General features: G+C 39.4%; 1 protein-coding gene across 1 annotated transcript in view; it reads right to left on the bottom strand.

Annotated features, from left to right (window-relative positions):
* Positions 1-12,968: 12,968 nt before the first annotated feature.
* Positions 12,969-18,929, bottom strand: part of mtcl2 (microtubule crosslinking factor 2) — an 85,566-nt gene continuing 79,605 nt past the window's right edge. Inside the window, exon 24 of the mRNA XM_030734479.1 lies at positions 12,969-18,893. Coding sequence (XP_030590339.1) covers positions 18,759-18,893 — 135 coding nt within the window. The 3' untranslated portion in view covers positions 12,969-18,758. The remainder of the gene's footprint in view (positions 18,894-18,929) is intronic.

The raw sequence follows: 18,929 nt of genomic DNA, 5'->3' as shown, positions 1-18,929 counted from the left end.
AACTGCTGAAAATGGCTGTCAGAAAGCACTAAATAGGTAAAATTCTGAAGAAAAGCTTTCTTTTGTTTTACATTCAGTTTTCACTTGACTGTTTAGGCTTGCTTAAGGAAATGTTATAGACAGGCTTTCCTAAAACACCTTGGTGTGCTTGGCACACAGCATACTCCTCCCATGTGCAAGTCTGAACTGGAATGTTTCATAATGCTCAGGAATCACCGTGTAAACAGCGAAATATTAATATAATTAGTTAACATATCGTACTGTTTGGTTATACACCAATTTATTTTTTTCATTTCAACAGAGACCTTGGTGATGTAGGCTACTGTATAAACAACCAATTTTCCCACAAAAACACAGCCTGTCCCATGGCTGCAGTCACTGGCTGCTGCTTAAAGCAGCAGCATGTTGCAGTGGTCAAACTGCACGCTATATACCATGAATTACAGCCTGCAGCGATCCCTCCAGAGCCACATCGCCTAACGTTCTGACTACAACTCCCACATTACGTGCTGCAGTGCCTGGAAGTATACCCCCTTCCTGATCCTCGCAGCACTTCCTAATCTACTTGCTGTGGGTAATAAGGACAAAAAGGGCATAGCAAGAAAACGCTGCTAAACAAGACAGAGCTGTTCTTTATGTAGAGCTCTACAGAAATGGGTAGATGCACATGGATATTTCCATGAAAAACAAACTGGAAGAACCTCCAGAGGAGAAGGAGGAGAAAAAAATAGGAAAGTGAAGGAAAAAAAAGGAAGTAGAGGAATGTTGTGAGGCTGAACTGAATACATAAAATAACCTCTGTGAGAAGGGCATGTCCTGTCACCCCGAGCGAGATACACAAAAATACACAAGACAAGTTGATGGACATGAATTTAGAACGGCAGATCAATGAGTTACGAAAGAAAACAAGAAATCAGGGAGAAGGAAATCCTCCAGTGCAGTGGCTGACACCTCTGTCGCCACTTTCAGCTGATTGTTTCTACAAGAATTTTACCTAAATGACATTTGAATAAACAAAACAGAATACAGCTGAACCACAATTTAGCTGCAGGTTGTCACTTAATGATGGAATCCCCATTTGTCTGTTGGTGTGTGTGTTTGTTGTGCAATCATTGGCAGATTGGCAGCTGTACTGGTGAGGACCCCGAGTATGTCAGAAACAGATCAAATGAACAGTGGCTGAGAAAAAGGTATGAACATATGTGCACACATACATGTAAGATCCTACAGAATGTAGCCTGAGGATTGTTTCACAGAGGATCACGTTTTCCTGTCCATGTGTAAAAAAAAAAAAAAATTATGGTGCGTTGAGATGGGACTCATAGGACTAGCATTACATGCACGTAAATCTGTGCGTACAAACAGAAACCAAGTTCCTCACTTTGGCAGTCAGCCAAGAGGGAGACAGCAGTGATAGCTCCTGTGGCAAGGTAGTATTGGAATATCTGTTAGATCTGTGGAGGTCACATAATTCCAGCAGATGTTTTTGCATGTCAGCAGGAGTGGTTCTGAATATAGATGTCTAATATCAGCTTTCTAACTTTTAATTGCCAGGAAATATAAAGCGATTATGAGGGAAGACATAGATGATCATCTTCCTCTAACTGTAGTTATGAGGAATGTCTGGCAGGTTTCCATCTAAAAATCCATCCCTTGTCTTGAAGATGTCAAAAGCATCTTACAGAGAGCACAATGAATCGGCCAACTCTTCTGGAGCTTTTGCTCCACCGCGGGCAGAGCTGATCGCTATAAATTGAAACAAAATTGCAAACCTATTGTGAAAGTGTTTAACAGAGGCTGTAGATCAAGGGAGCGGGAGGGTCACGTTTCCATAAAGTTCTATACAATATGACTTCTTTTTGCACAACGATAAGATGCTTCTGCATTGCCATGACTTTTCAGAAATCTACTTCCACCCTTTACGTGCACTGTATGGGAGAGCTCTCAAAATACAAAAATGGAACAATTACTTTAATACAGTTTCATAAGAAAACTTATGCCCAGCCACCCTTATATGATAAACACAGATAACCTAGAATATACCTGCAATGACAAGCAGAGAAGATGCAGCGGAAAAAAAAAAAAGAGCATCATCAAGTTGCAATTTCACCAAACATTAGGTGGGAGATAACCTTTATCTGTTATAAACAAACAACACTAAGCCTGTCATAAAATCCCAAGAGATGTAATAAAGGCATCCAACTTCTCTGAGAACCACATCCAAGAAAATCACCAACAGATAATTAGTATAGTAATTCATCACTAGATAAGAATTGATTATTAATTTAATGGAATAATGTAAACATGATAATGAGGAGAAAATGTTTCCCACCACTCTTAAACCTTAATCACACAGTTAACAGTTTTCCTGATCGTGACCTCACTGCTGAGAGGCAGTTCTGAGCAGTATAAGGTGTTTTATCTGTCACAGATTCACATGAAAGCATTAAATAGGATGTCCTGAGATGGTCCCTGCTGAGCTGCGCTCCAAAAGGTTGGCAGTTAAGTTAAGATTTGAACATTTGTCAGAAAAGGAAGACAGCAGAAGACAGTTACTTCCATACTGCATTTTGATTCAGCTGTTTTTTTTTTATTAGATTGTATTTCACTGGTAGTTACCAGGATGGACAGGGTTAGGCATGAGTAGATCAGAGGGAGGGCTCAGGTTGAACAGTTTGGAAATCAAGTTAGAGAGGCAAGGTTGAGATGGTTTGGACATGTGCAGAGGAGGGATTGTACAACAAAAGACGCTGACGACGGAGCTGCCAGGGGAAAGACTGGTACTAGAGTACTTTAGTAGTACTCTAGTACTACTGCAGTCTTCGAACCAGGTGAATTATTCAGCAGGCAGGGTGAGACTGGGCAGGTATGCAGGTAAGTACTAGGCAGGTTTTCCAGTGGGTTCCCTGAGAGGAAGGAAGAAGATGGTGGATAAGTACAAAGCTGACAAAGACTCAAAGTCAAACAAGTAACAGGAGGACTGGACTACACTACCACACGAGGCTGTTAACAATCTGGCAACAAGTGAAGATGGAAGCTGGGTTTAAATATTGCATTCATTGTGGATGAGAAACAGATGGCACAGCCCTGGTTTCCTGAGACCACGCCCACCACTGAAAGTGATTGGTTAGTCTCCAACCACGCCCACTCTACACATACAGGAGGGAGAACAAGAAGAAACAACCAAAGGGTGGTCAGCAGGGAGTGACACGGATAGGAAGGTCAAAGCCTGTTTCTGTACTGGTTAAAGCATCCCGGACTGGCATCAGCAGATGTGGAATGGGTCAGCTTTTTGAAGCTCGTTTTAAGTCTAACAGGAATCTTTTTCTTGCCAGTGTCACATTAAAAATATGTAACTGACAACATGTTATGTTCATCCATAGCTGTGATCTACATGTAGGGGCTTCAGAAATATATAGGATAAAATGTTTAGTGTGACTCTTATAATACTCACAAAACAAAAATAATAATCAGGGGTGTAGCACAGAACTCTGGGCCCTATATAGAAGCAGTCTCTGTGGGCCCCCTTCCTTTCTTGATCTTTTCACATGCATCTTTTGATTTTATTGTTTTATTCACTTTACTTGTTTTAACAAATAATCTGCTGTGGTCCTTAAGGTAACCAGTAATGAACTATTCATTTACCATATCTAATAAATCTAGGATAGGCCCGTAAATCTGCACAGTTTGAAATCTCCCCACAATAGTGAACTAGTTTCTTCATTTTTATTTAAGTAAAAAATGATATTCTTAGTTTTCTAACACATTAAGAACATGCTTAGGCTACTGTGCTGCATAACAAAGACATCAATTGTATCCAAGTCAACAAGAACACGACCAGCTTTCTTGACATACAGTGCAATGGTTCAAAAGCATAAAGGCCAAAAACAAAGAAAAGATAAATCATTAAAATGGAACAAATCTGTCCAGTCTTCATTCTGCCCATCACCCTCAGGGCAACCTTCATTTTCCTTGCCCTCTTCACTTCCATCATCCTCTATCATGCCTATTTGCTCACTATCTGCTAAACAGACAGATCCTGTACAAGAATAAATCATAAAGGACTGCTATTATCCTCTTAACCTGTGACAGGTAATGGGGTTTGTGAAGGAAGACACCTGAAACACTTTAATTAAAAAAAGTAAGACATTTTATATGTAAAAGAATCAGAAAAATCACATGTACATGTGGGCAAATCTGGTTCAGGGAGAGACAGGCCTTCTCAGCAGCTGCCTGTGCTCCCTCCCCAGAAGAGCACTGCTCTAAACTAACCATAACAATTTATACTGCCATTATCTAAACAGATTCTGGGTGCTGTGAGTTTGGCCTTCGTCACTGGGTCTTGTCCAAGCTGGTTTTTCATGACCCAGATTCTTCTCATCAGCGAGAAAGCCACAAAGCGCATCTTCTTCCTGATGTTTTAATTTGTCATACAGAGCAATCTTGTCCAGATTAATAACAGAACATGGTGACATTGGTGATGTTTTAATTGTACGTACTGTGGCCGAACCTCGAAGATGAGATGAACTGAGACAGAGAAAGTAGTCAGCACTTTCTGTCTGTGGTTCTCTGTCTAATGTATTATTTAATTGTTTATTATTCGGTTGATCCACTGTTTATTAACTAACTTACTGGACTTTACTTTTAAACATTTGTCCTTTTATTCACTGAGTAAAAAAATAATCCCTAACACCTGCTCACAGCCTCATAATGTTTTCAACCTGTTTGGTGCTAAAGGGACATTAGAAGTCAAACCAGATCATCAAGGCATACCATGATAATTGAACAGTTGAACATATAAAGTGAGCAGCAGTTCTCCAGGTGAAACTCATGCTGATGACAGAGGTCACGCACAAGACATCAAACCTTGAAGCAAGTGGGCTACAGAAGCAGAAGACCACACTGTGTGCAACTGTCAGATCAGAACAAAGAAACTGAGGCTACAATTCGCACAGGCTCACCAAAACTGGATAACACAAGATAAAAAAACATCGCCTGGTCTGATGAGTCTTGATTTCTGCAGCGACAATCGGACGGTAGGTTCAGAATTTGGCATAAACAACATGAAAGTATGGATCCAGAAATTTTGCACAATGAAAAGGGAAAACCCTACAAACATGGCTTCTAGCTACTACCCCTGCTGGGGTATAGGCCATCAACAAGGGATCTCCAGTCATCCTGCTCTTGGGCTTTTCTCTCCAGCTGTACCCCATTCTCTTGGTGTCAGCATCAAGGTCACGGCACAGGGTTTTTCTGGGCCATCCTCTGTTTCTCTTGCCTTGGGGGTTCCAGGCAAGCGCTTGTTTGGTTATGTTGGAGGCTGTCTTATTATTATTATTACTAACAACACAATACTACCGTTCATATAAGGTGTCACAGCACATTTCAGTCACTCAATACTGCATTATTTTAGGGTGATAAAGAATCCTTATGAGGCGTTTGACCTCACGTCTTGTGATGTTTGTCGCTACATCACTCGCCATGCACGTGGCGGATTAGCTCAAATGGTAGAGCGCTTGCTTGGCATGCGAGAGGTACCCGCATCCTCCAAATACTCATGCGTTACTGGGGCATATACTTCCTTTCCTTACAGTAGTAATTAGTAATGTCATTACCTACTTCATGTTGTACACAGTTGGCTTATGGTGCATTTTTTGTTGCAGTAGAATCATGGCATACTGGAAACACCCATTCATAACGCTGCCCCACCAGTTCAATGCAAATACTAATAATAACAACACAAATGTAAATGCAAAAAATGACAAGCCAACAAAAATATCTAGTTTAAACTAATAATTTAACTTTTTGAGCAACAGTAAAGAGAAGGTAATATGAAAAAAACTGAACAGCTATTGAAAACAGTTTAAATATTGAATTATATTTCATTTATTCACTGAATTTATTGTGAATAACATTCAAACGGTATCCATTTGAAGACCAACTGCAAACAGCAGTGTCTCTGAGGTCCTCTCTAACAGCTGTGCCAGCACTTCCCTATTCTGATCCTTAATCTGAAGAGGAGCATCTCGCAACAGATATGCCTCAGCAGTGAAGCTGACCTTAGATCAGATTAGAAACGGTTAAACTGGAAACATAAGTTTTTCTGTAAAGCTCATTTTTATCCAGTAATGGCAGAAATAATGAAATGCTCCATTAAAAAATTAATAAAGCGAGGCTGCTATTCCAGCAATAGATTGTATTTGTACTGAATAATTACTTCCATGACTAACTAACTAAGCGGTTCAATTATCTAACATTCACATCGGAGCGTCAGAGAGCAACTTGGGGTTAAGTATCTTGCCCAAGGATACGCTGGCATGCAGGAATCGAACCGCTGACCTTCCGATCAGTAGGTGACCTGCTCTACCTACTGAGCTACAGCACAGATTTGATGAATCAAATGTAAAATCAGGATTCAGCTTCATCTGATGGAAATCCAAGTTGTGCAAATGACGACAGCACTAATGTAAACTTGCCTAACTTGCTAAATTGCTTAAACAAAGAGCACTACACCTCTGGTTGCAAAGTTAACATGGTTTATACACAAGGGATTAGATGTATTTTACACTGACTTCATTATTATTAAAGGGGTTTGTTCATGATGCTAAAAAATCAAAACCTTTTTTTCCCTTGTCCTCACAATAAGCTGGAAACTGACAAATGAAATTATGATTATTTGTTAGTTAATCAGCCCATTCCAGGAAACTTAATTGCTCGTATATTTAAAGTAGTGCACTGACGTACATGCTGTGTTCTCTGGTAACAGGTGGGAGTGTCTAATGAATGATGAGTGGATATTGTGTAACACGAATAAGGAGTTCTGAGCACTTTGAAAAATGTTTGGAAATGTTTACAGAGCAGATTTTTTTTCTCCCCTGTTATGATGACATCATAACTGATTGTAAGTTTTAGAAAAACAGTCAAACCCCCCGAATCTTTACAGTCTGGTACAAAGCGTTCAGTTACATTCTCTCTAATTTCATACACGTACACAACCAGTACAAAAACACAGGCAGCCTGTCACATTCTGGTCACAAGATGGCACCACACACCCAGGAGTCAAGCCAGCTTCCTGTCGGTGCAGCTACCACATGACTGGAAGATGAACCGTTCTCTAAGATACATAAAGTTAAACACAAGTAATGTAAAGATTTTAAGCAAGATTAATGAATTATTTTGTTAATTTGCTAAATTTACTTAAACTTTAATTTTAAATTGAATTGAATTACCAAGTTTAGAATCCTCTAAACAGCTCGATAGTGCAGAATTTTTTTTTAAAATAATATATTGTGTCCACAAAGCAGAAGGCCAAAAGGTAATGGCAAAGTGTTTTCAGCTGTTGTTTACACAGCATGCAATCTAAATCAGAAATGATTGTTAACAGGGATCAAGCTGAGGTCAAGAACATCAAGTAAACTTCCCCAAAGAACTGCTTAGAGGATTGGTAGAAAAATGGGTAAAACAACCTTTCATCCACACGCTGTGAGCAGCAAAAATGGTGATGGAAAGTATAGTTGGAGGGAAAAAAATGGGTGCCGAATATTTTAGTAATGGGGGAAGAACACATTTTTTGTAAATATTACCAGTCCACCTTTTTTTTTTCTTTTCAGTCCTGATAGAGATATATTAATTGAAGTATGGTGCTAATTTCATACAAACCAGTTTCATGTGCTGCATGCTCACATGCATTGCAGTCTGTTGCAATTTCCCCCCCATGCAGAAGTGCATTGTTGTGTATTCATTTTTTTTTTTGGCATGAACAAAGCATTTATTAAAAAAATAAATAACAAGAGTTAACTGTGTATTTTGTGTGCTACAGTACAGTCCTGACAGGCATTGCAACAGTAACCAAGGCTGAGGTTTATCATTTGATCATGCATATCTCCTGTGATCTCCCGCTCTCTTGCTTTCTTGTACTCTCTGACCCTCTGTATTGAGCTAATGCTGTCAATACAGCTTTTAAGGCCACCCGTGCACAATTTCCTGTCTGGTGGTTTGATTATCTGCTACACAAAAAAAGAGCAGATACGTGCAGTAGAGTGAGGGAATGTCAGATAAAAGTGGAAGCATATGGTTTTTGTCTTTCTCGCTGCTCTCACTAGTAGCATTTTCTTTAATGCTGCAGAAATCGGTGGTCACTTGAGCTGCATGTGTTATGAGGTCATGTGTTTGTATTTTTATTTAAAGTAATAATGACTCAACACTGTTCAGCCAATGTTTCATGAAAGGGAAGTCACTCCCTTCCCCTCAGTGTAGATTTGGCCCTTACAACAGTTTTTGGCAGACTTTTAACTGGCTGTGTGAGACACATGGTGTGTGTGTGTGTGTGTGTGTGGTTTGTACAAGTGAAGTGCCTGCGTTCAGTTTTAATTAGTGGAGCCTCATTGACTGTATCCTGTATTTGTGCATGTGTTCCTGTGTGTGTGTGTGTGTGCGCGTGTGCATGTGTGTTTTCTGTTTTATGAGATCAGTAGGAGCAGAAAGTGAAAACTGTGTTACATATGTTCCAAAAAGTTTAACTGAAGTTTAACTCAGTGAAATATTATTCTTGTTCAGCTTCACGCTGTCTCTGTCTTGCCGTTGTCATTTAAACTTTGGACGGATGAGACCAAAATGGAGATGTTTGACCGTAAGAGAGCTGTGCATAAATGAATGCCTGCAAACCTCAAAGAACTGAAGCACTGTTGTAAAGAAAAGTGGGTCAGAATTCCTCCATAACCTTGTGAGCGAGTGATAAATTCACAGAGAAAATGATGACTTCAAGTTCCTGCTGCTGATGGTTCTACAAACGACCAAATCATGGGCTGTACTCAGTTTTTCAACACTGTTCCTGCATTTTGGTGCACTTTTTGTTAAATGACGACAATTTTTAATATATAATTTCCTGTTGTTCTTCCGAGGATGTATGAAATTCTAAGCCCTGCTAAGGACCAGATGATTTTTTTTTCTTATTATATCCTTATTGTATGTGCAAAATATTGCTGCTGCTATGGATCTGATTGTGTCTGACCAGCTATTGAACTTAATGTAAATGTGGTCTGAATTTCATTAATGTGAACCTGTAATACTAATTTCCAGCTCTATTGTGGAGGGTGGATGTGTGTGTTTGTAAAATATATTTTATCAAAAGGACAAAATCTGACAAATAATTCCCCCGACAGACTCACCTTAACCACAATTCCCCTCCCATAGATGGACATACAGGATAAAGGATATGGAAGAACAGCTCGATCTTAAGTGACTGCTCTTGGATAAGACGTATAGATAATACCTCCTGGGCTTCCTCTAACACTGACCTATTTCTTTTTCTACACACACAGACAGAGGAATCTATATCACTAATCTCAGCACACCCTGATTCGGCAGTGCTCCCAAACGTTACTTAAATCCGTTCATTAGTCTCAGCCAACCTTTCACTGCCAGGTTTAACTTTTCATCCACAGTTGGATTTTTGAGGCAGAAGTCAAGAAAAGAGAAAAATGAGGCAAAGTTAGATGTTTTCCTAAAGTACACCAAATGTAATCCCGCAGCTGGAGCTGGACTGATTAACGGGGAATCAAGCAGGCCTCAAGTTAAAGCCAAACCTTAGTTTGACTCTTGCAGAGGGATTTTGAGCTCAGTTGAATTACGTTCTGCGGATAATCCATGGAATCAGCCGACACACTAAGTTGTGAAACGAGTAAATCTACTTGTTGAAATGTTAATGGTTCCCGTGTTATTTTCTGCTGCTAAACGAATTAGAACTATGGTTCAAAATTAGAAATTAGTTTTAGAGAGTTATCTGATCTTCAGACAATCTGCAGTCGGATTTGTGAATATCGGATGACAACATTAGTGTAATTTTGGCTTTGAACGCCACAACAGCAGATTTTAAAGTCAAAATACGACTGAAGTGCAAACTGGAATAACAAAACCATGCCACTGACAGTATACTCAGGCTGATAACTAGTGTACAGTACCAGTCACATGTTTGGACACACTTACACTTTCATATGAATGGGTGAGTGTGTTTCCTTCTAAATACTTGTGACTGTATCTTCACCATAGATCTGGGTGAGTCTCAAAACTTTTTGACTGTCCCTCCTAAATATAAAGACTTCTAATACTCAAAGGCAAATATTTTGCAGTCTGTGGCTGCCTGAAGTGTGGAACCCGTGGAAATGAGGAAGTGATTAGTTTAATGCTCTGCCAGGCCCTCAGTTGCTGCTTGTTTGTGGATGCTTTTGCCCTCAGTTTGGTCTTAAATGAAAATTATGCTCACTTTTCCATTTAATAACATCATATCTCTATAACGTAATAAGTGTTTTCATTGCTTTCACAAATTCCTCAATTCCTCCTCAAGATTATTCTTCACTTCTTTAGGCGCTGCAATTTTTGATTCTGTGATCTTTGACATTTTTGGTGTTGCTTCCTCTCCTCTCATTTCTCCTTTCTAAGAATTTAGCAGATTGTTGATTTGTTCAGTAATAAGGTGTCAGTGATCTTGTAGGTCTGTTTTTAGCCCAGTGAAAGCTTTCTAGCTTTTTTTTTGCTTACACCTTTGTGGACAGCTATGAAACCTGCTAATCAAATAATATCTTGCACTACTAAAGGAAAGGAAGTAAAAAGGGGACCATAATATTACAGTTCAAAAGATTGAAATCATTTGTTTGGATGAAAGAAAACACAACATAATCTAGACACCGAAGTAAAAATAAATTATCCACTGAAAAAATAACTACCCCACACTACCATTCCTTCTCTCATGTATTTGGCCAAAACAGGAAGTGGTTCCTTTGTTCTCACATGTTGCTATAAAGAAGTCACTTCCTGTCTGCCTGGAGCTGCTGGTGCATGTTCTCCAGCTTGTTTTTGCTCTTAAATACATGTAAATGGAGAAAGAGGTGGTAGGTCGGAGACTGAAAGGTATAACAAGACACGTCGAGTATCTTAAATGATGGAACACAGGAACAGAATTACTGCACTTGTGTAATATAGATGGATGTATTATAAAGAATAAGATGCAGATTAATAAGGTGGTATTATTCATTTGAATTAAAGCTGCTCAGTGGTGCGTGTGCTGTTTTTAAGTCCAGGTTTTCTTCATGTGGTACCTGGATGTTCTTCGCACATCTGCAGCTTTGGGCCCATGGAGCATGTGTGTGTGTGAGTCCTTCTTTGACAAACTGAGAATGTGTGACTGAAGCTTCTTTGCTGGCTGAGCCACCTAACCTTCACTTGACATCTCTACAGGCTGATCATGATCATAATAAACCTTTTTCATGGTATGATTTCATGATCTGCAAGTGTAATGCTGAGAAAAATGTATCTCTTTACTGCTGCTCCTTTTTCAGAGGTTGTGTTTTTTGGGGGAAAAAAACAGGCCAGCGTGAATCGAGAGGTGAAGGCAGAAGTTGTAGTAACACTTTTTGGCCACTACACAAATATCTCTGCACAGCCCCTGGAGGTCTGAGGAAACACTGATGGAAAAACCAAAGTGCTGGTAATGGATTGAACAAGCAATGCTCTCTGAGCAAAGCATCGCTACCTCTGTCTACCTCCAGCTAATGCAGTCCAGTACTGGCCAAACCAAAGGGGATTTGATGTGTCACCAAACTGAACTGTAATACCTGAAACACCTACCAGCTAAATGTGCACGTTAACACCATTCTTGTGAGCATGAAAGCTGATGTTAACAATGTACTCAAAGCACCACTGTGCCTGCGTAGAGCACTCCCACTCCCACTCATTATCTCTTACTTGTGTCTCCCCTGCAAAGCTTTCGGCAGTCTGAAAGTGCATCTTCACACGCTTTCCTCTGTATTAGTCATACAAATAAGACTGTTGGATTAGATTGCTTCAAACAGTGTTGAGGAGCTTTATTCTTTGCTTTGCTTTGCTTCTTCCATTCCTTGGAGTTATTGTCTTCTCTCTATTGTGATCAATCTCAAATTTCACTCTTTCTTCTTTCCTTCCAGCCTACGCAGATTCACAGAATCTGTTAGGCTGTGTTATTGTCACTTGGAGCCATATGGGGATTTAAGACAAAGGGATAAAATTGTTATAGCTTCACACAAAACTAGATCAAATGCTAAGTTGTTTACTCTGCAGTTTTGGCTGCTTTACAGGGAACAGGAAGTTAACTGCTGCCTAATTATTTTCCTGTATAATTCAAGCTTTCATATTGTGTGCATTCTCCAAAATCTGAGTGTCAACAAAACACCATCTGTCCAGTCCACTTAATCATTTGGGGCACTGCTAAAGCTCTTCTGCATTCCCTACCAGAGACGATAAAGACTTGAGGGCTGACACATGTCAGTAACACCATTTTATTCTACACTCACCAGCTACTTCATCAGGTACACCTGTCCAATTCAGTTCAGCGGTATTTATATAGCGCCAGTTCACAAGGCTTAGAGGAGCATCTCTGAATTCACAATAAGAACACTGAAGCAGACGGGTTATAGCAGAAGACCACACCGGGTGCCACTCCTGTCAGCTAAGAACAGGAAACTGAGGCTACAATTTGCACAGGCTCATCAAAATTAGAAGACTGGAAAAACGTTGGCTGGTCTGATGAATTCTGCTGCTACATTCAGATGGTAGGGGCAGAATTGGGCATAAACAACATGAAAGCAAGAATCCATCCTGCCTTGTATCAACGATTCAGGCTGCTGAGGATTTGCACGCTTTAGGCCCCTCACTACACAGAAAGGGGTCCAAACCATTACCAGCAAGGTGTAACTAATGAAGTGGCAAGTAAGTGTAGGTAAATGTGTTTCTGGACACCTATGGAAGATCAAATTATCCATTTAAATTTAATAATGTCCAAAAAAAAAAAAAAAAAAGATATGAAAACTCTCTCTCGGCCACAACCAACAGATTCTGTCACTGAAATGCTGCAGAAGACAAAAAGTGAGAAAGGAAAACGAAGACAATTTTTTTTAAATCTAAATTTAATATGTACACATGACAAGAGAACAACTGCGTTAAAATTCAACAAACATTTATTTGTGAAGTCTGTGACAAACAGGAGGCAGTTTAATGTCTTGTTTTACAAGCTACACTGGTTGGATAAACAAAAGATGCCAACCCCTTTAAAAATCCACTTGGATCACATTTTTTTCCTCATATTCCTCTTAATGTTTGCTGCCGTATTTGATCAGCTTTAAAATGGTTCTATGTACAGAAGAAATGCTCAAGTGTGGTCTATAAAGGGAGAGAGCTACATATGTCCACAGTGACCTGGGATCAGCTGTCGATATTCAGCTTTCCTCCAAAAACAACACAAAACAAAAAAATACAAGGGCAGAGTACAGACCGTTCTTTTCAAGCTGCAATACCAGGGACATGTTTTCTTACTATGTACTCATTTTATTTTGCTTTCATAGCATTCCCCCTTTTATTTAAGAATCAAGCATTATTAAAAAAGACAAGAGTATAGGCTATATAAAGCAAATATACAGGCAGTCTCTAGGTAATAGTTTAGCCAACATTATGAACAGCTAAGTATCCATGTACATATTCCCAGCATGTAATGATCATAAGAATGGTATGGAAACATTAAAAAAGCTGTGAAAAAAATAAATCACGTTGCTCTGACAGGCTTACAGACACACTGGGAACAATAAGACTCGCGGTTCGCACCGTGCAACCTGTAAGAAGTCATCTGTCAGTGGCTGGTGATGTGTGACCTGCAAAACTGTTCTGCAGCGGCTGAAATGCCTCGTACTTATAACCTGAGGGGGAGGAGCATAAGGAACACCTGATCTGCAGGTGAAAAGGCTGGAGAGGCGGAGACAACTGACCGAAGACATCAGAGTCAGAGAAATTGGAGCAGTTTCGGTTTTTTAAAGGGACAGTTTACCTCAAAATGAAATTCCTCTGGCCAGAGGAGCTATTTGGAAATGATTCCCAATAATTCCTACACGAAAAATGCATACAAGCTATTTATTTATCTATTTTAGGATCATGATTCCTGGAAAGAGACATTTATGCAATTATGATGAGTTTTTTCCAACTGTAATTTATTTGTCTCTCTAAGCACCAGTAATAGTTTTATCATATTTAAACAGAAAGCAATCACAGAAAGGAGATATCTCCAAAAATGGGCAAAGTTACAATAAAATAATCTAGATGGAGAAATAGCACTACAGGCCAGAGATGAAATCTATTAGTTTTATTTTGAGGTGAACGGTCCTTCTCATAGAAAACATGATCAGTTTGTAGTAAATGTCAGCAAACATCCACTTCCAGCTCTGATATCCTGCATCTCGTGTTTGTTCTAATAAAAATCAAATACAGTAGCAAAAATATGAAAATACAATAAGTTACTATTAATTTTTAAAGTAATACAAACCAATTACTTTGTGTGCATTTTAGTGAAAAAAAAAAAACGTTAAAAACCATTCCCCAGTATTACAGAAATGCAGCAACGTGGCAGTTATATCCACATGCTCGACAATGTGCTGGAAGCTTCACGCTGTCATGTTACCGTGCTTGAATTGGCAATATCAGCAATAAAAACATCAAACTAAAATGTAAATTGGTCCACATCATCATCATTCATCTTCACAAAAATAAAATAAAATAAAAAAAATCACTCCTAAGGCTGCATGTAGCTGAGAAACTGCTGAAGATGAACGCACAAGTCAGTCTGCGCCTAATGCAAGATGATCAATTAAGACTTTTAACCTAAATTCCAGATGCAACTATGTGCGGCGTCATCATACAGAGTGTATTTAGGTGGAGCCAAATATTTGCGGAAAAATAAGCCTTAACTGAACCAAGACATCTTTGTAGAGGAAAGGCACTGAAGTGACCTTATTTTGGACAGTGAGAATAAAAAACAATGGGACTATAAGGTCCTGGTACACAGGCATCAAAAATGTCCAATGACTGATCAATAAGTCGAAGAAACATGAGTAGCGTTGCGAGTTGTTTGATGACGTGTGTCAGAGGTAGAGCAGATTCCAGTAAACTGTATCTACATTTTTGTTTCGTGTATGTCGTCAGGAGCTTCAGAATAAAAGCTTCAGCGTTATTTCTGTACAGAAACTCTGAAAGATCAAAACGCTAAAAACTCTTCCGGCCATCCGCTGTTACTTTCACCTTTTCGCCTGTCGGAATCTGAAATACAGCGGAAAGGTTTCAAGAACCGATCCAAGACCATAAGTGATATTGTAGCTGAGGAGTACGTCTGAAAAACAGAAATAGTGACATAGTCTCATATTAGTGCAGGATAATAGCTCCTTTGTGGTTTGAGACTATTCACTCTAGTGTTTAGTGGGAGAGACTGGGGATTGACTGCATCGTTATTGGTGTCTGGCCATTTCAGACAGGCCACAGAGACTAATTTCCAAGTTAGTCTGCTTATGTTACATTCTCTTTTTGATGTCTGGAGCGCAGCGAATGGAAAAAAAATGCAGTCGCTTTATCATCCTCACCAGGTTGTTACTGATGTGTCTGAACTGCTACCAGTGTCGTTAGTGGGATAGCTACTGCTAACCTTGTCACAAGTGTGTCAATACCAGCTTTACTGATATTTCCCCATTCACACCACAGTAAAACATTTTGGTATCCAGTTGTAATAACATCCCTGTGCTGCCAATAGGAGCCTGTGGCATCTATTTTTTAACATGTCAGCAGTCTATACAATATTTTATCCAAAACTCTTGGTCACATTTCTGACTTTTCCTTTTTAGGTCCTCCTCCCTTTCTTTTGTTTTCATCTTATTTATAATATGTTTTACGATCCAGTTAATTTCCTGTATGTGGTTTGCAGATGTAAAATAACCAAAAAAGCAGACTCTGATGGGTTATTCTGTGGTTTATCCAATCAGACTGCTTGGGTAGGACTGCATGTTGTATAAAAATAAAAAATAAATAACATCAGTCTAGCCTTGTGCTACTTGGGTCCGTGCTTGCTTTCGTGCAGTTGGGTTTGTACCAGTTATGAGGGCTGGAGTGGAGACAGCAGCATTTAGACTGCGGGTTTTCTTCAGTGTGTTATTTAAATACGCTCGCTGTTACTGTAATGCCCTATTTTAAACTGCTGAGTCATTAGAAGCCAGAAACGCTGGACTGCTACTCAAACACAAAGTGAAAGATACACGTTAGAAGGACAGCGAGCCCAGAGCAGACTTTACACTGAGTAGCACCACGATAGAAAGAACAGAAGCAAAATATCAGCAAAACATCCATAAAAATAAACAGAAAATAATTTACTTTCCATATAGTGTAGAGAACCCTTAATATAAAAGCTGTGTATTTACCATATCCTCTTATACCTGTTGAAGTATTTAGTCCCCCCAACACTGTGCGTTACGGCCCTTTATTGTAGCTTTAGTACTGCCTGATTGTAATTATGTGCATAAAAACAACCTTATTCACTAAAAAAAGGCCTGCTGGGTTTGCAGTTTTCTTTAATGGAGTCCAGTTTTGGTGTGAGCTGACTATTAAGTGATCTGACAGGCACTTTGAATATCAGTTGATTGATTGGAAAGAGAATGAGAAGGCAAAAGCAGACAAAGGAGCAAAAGTTATTAAAAACCCTCTCAAATATGTTTGTTTCATTTACATTGTTTTCTAAAATTGAATCTGCTAATAAGTCTCACTGTATCTTTGCATTTGTGTCAGCTTTATGCAATATTTTAAATCCTTTACTTTATTCCTTGATACTATATTTCTATCGGGTGTGAATACATCTTAAAAGATATCTCATAATGTTGCAACTGTCATGTAAGAAAAAAAGAAAGAAAGAGATATTTTAATTTATTAAGTTAACTTTACAAAAATTTGAAAATATCAAATTAAATAAATAAAATTCCTGGAAAAAATTTTTTGGATATAAGTAAAAAATTTTCAGTGCTGCTGACAGTTTGTTGTTTACAAAGACTACATCTATGCTACATTTTCAAAATGTGTACAGGTTTCTACACACAATGCAGATGTGTATGAGAGAGATTAAAGGCAGTCAATGTTACTTTAAAACAACTTCCCTTCGACAGAACGCGAAATTATGACGCGACATAATTTAAGCTGACAGGTAAATAATCAAATGCACAGATAAACCACACACATCCACACACATCTGGCATAAACTCAAATAAAAAGGAATGCCGATAGCTCAGCTGTGGCTACACTGTATCACTGACTGCTGTTCAATAACTTACCAACAAACTTCTCACTGATGTAAATCAGATTCCAAAAGCCCGGAGTTAATATTGATGAATCGGATTTGCTTTACTAAGAAATTGGAATGCATTTTATGGAATGGTTTTTGCCTCTGTCAGTGGCTCAGGAGCTCTGACTGGTGTAAAAAGTACGCTGTAATTGTCGCATTTCTATCCAATGCCATGCTCTGAGTTGGAATGGTCCCCAGTTAGCGTAACCAACTGAAATGTTTCAGGAAAGTGTGCTGCAGGACTGTACACAATGTCTTCATCAGATCATCACTCAAAGGTTTAAGGATGAATCTTGACATCAGTGAAGGTACATCTCGATAATAAGAAACAGGCACTTTTTGCCTGCTGAAAAAGACTCAAAGCAAAAATTACAATTTCCCCAATCGGACTGTGGAGGATAACCTATGATTTTTTTTTTTCTTTCTTGGTTTTGTTTTTAACAACTACAAGGTTTAAATCATGGCTACAGTGTCATAAAATGTCCCCTTATTTGTGGCCAAAGTCCTTTTGGAAACACAGACAAGCTTGAAGGATTTTCGATACTTAGGTTTGCTAATAACAAAGAATAGTAGGAAGTCCACTCTGAGATCACTTTCATTGCCTCGTTTATAGCTTTAAATCCAAACATCATTTCAGTCCAAGTGTGGTCGCGCTGAGACACGCAGCCCACCAGTCTTTAAGTTCTTCCTTTTGGAATTAGACGCTGTAAACGAGTCCTCGACTGAAACAGACGTGCAATCGAGACGTGACGTTTCCATGTTGGGGACACTCGCTGGAATGTTACCGTGCTAATCAATCTAAGTGGCACAATTTCCCAGCACAGCTTGTGTGTTTATGACAAGGTTCAGTGAGTTACCGTCTCTGCAGGTACCATCTCTGGAGAAATCATCACAGCTCGAAAACAGATTGAATCTCGGAGCCTGATGGTTTCAGAGTTGCGTGAAAGATCTCCTTTGAAGGATGTCTTCTCTGTGGTTCAACAACTCCCAAAGTAACATATGCACTTTCATTCCATATTCTCTTCCCCTGGCCTGTTTTTCCATCTTAATGGCTGCTTTATTCAACAGCACGGTGGCAAGATGACATCATTAAGTTGGATCTTCTGTTCTGTCGTAGTACCTGTTATTGTGCAAATTTGATGGGGTGTTTAGTCGGTCCCGTCCTGACATCTTTATTTTACTTTTTAGAGTCTCTCCAGGTCATAATTAGTCCTGTTATGTATGTAAGTGTGTCTCTTTTCTGTCCTGCTGGTAGTTTTGTAATGTTTAGATCTGATTTGGAGTTTTAGTCCCCCTGTCCTTGGCATCAGAATGGTACAGTCCCAGACAAATGATGTATTGCCTGGCGTCTTTGTGTGTGTTTTCTTACATGTGCATGCGGCAGTAGGTTTGTCGAGCAGTCTATGCAGTGTGCTATCAGTGTGTGTGTGTGTGTGTGTTAGATTTGGCAGTGTGCCTATATGGCAGGTTTTAGGGGTGTGTTTACTTTTAGTGACGTGACAAATATGAGTGCTTTCATGGCAGCAGCGTCTGTGAGCAATCGCTGTTTGCTTTCTGTATGTGTGTGTCTTTGCATGTGGGAGTAGGAGTGCTGTCACTCGTTGCTGGGGTCACCCTTTTCCTCTGTTGTCACCAAAGACTCTTGTGGACGGTGCTTGCAGTGACGAGTGGACGCTCTTGATGGTCGGGCAAAGCAGGTAGACTGGGCAGTGCAGTCACAGGGTGCATCCTGGGAAATGACAAAGGTATGTTATTTATCCAAAAT

This window comes from Archocentrus centrarchus, chromosome 7 (assembly GCF_007364275.1).
Source record: "Archocentrus centrarchus isolate MPI-CPG fArcCen1 chromosome 7, fArcCen1, whole genome shotgun sequence".
NCBI lineage: Eukaryota > Metazoa > Chordata > Actinopteri > Cichliformes > Cichlidae > Archocentrus > Archocentrus centrarchus.
Note: the sequence above shows the minus strand (reverse complement) of the source record. Positions and strands in the feature narration are given on the sequence as shown.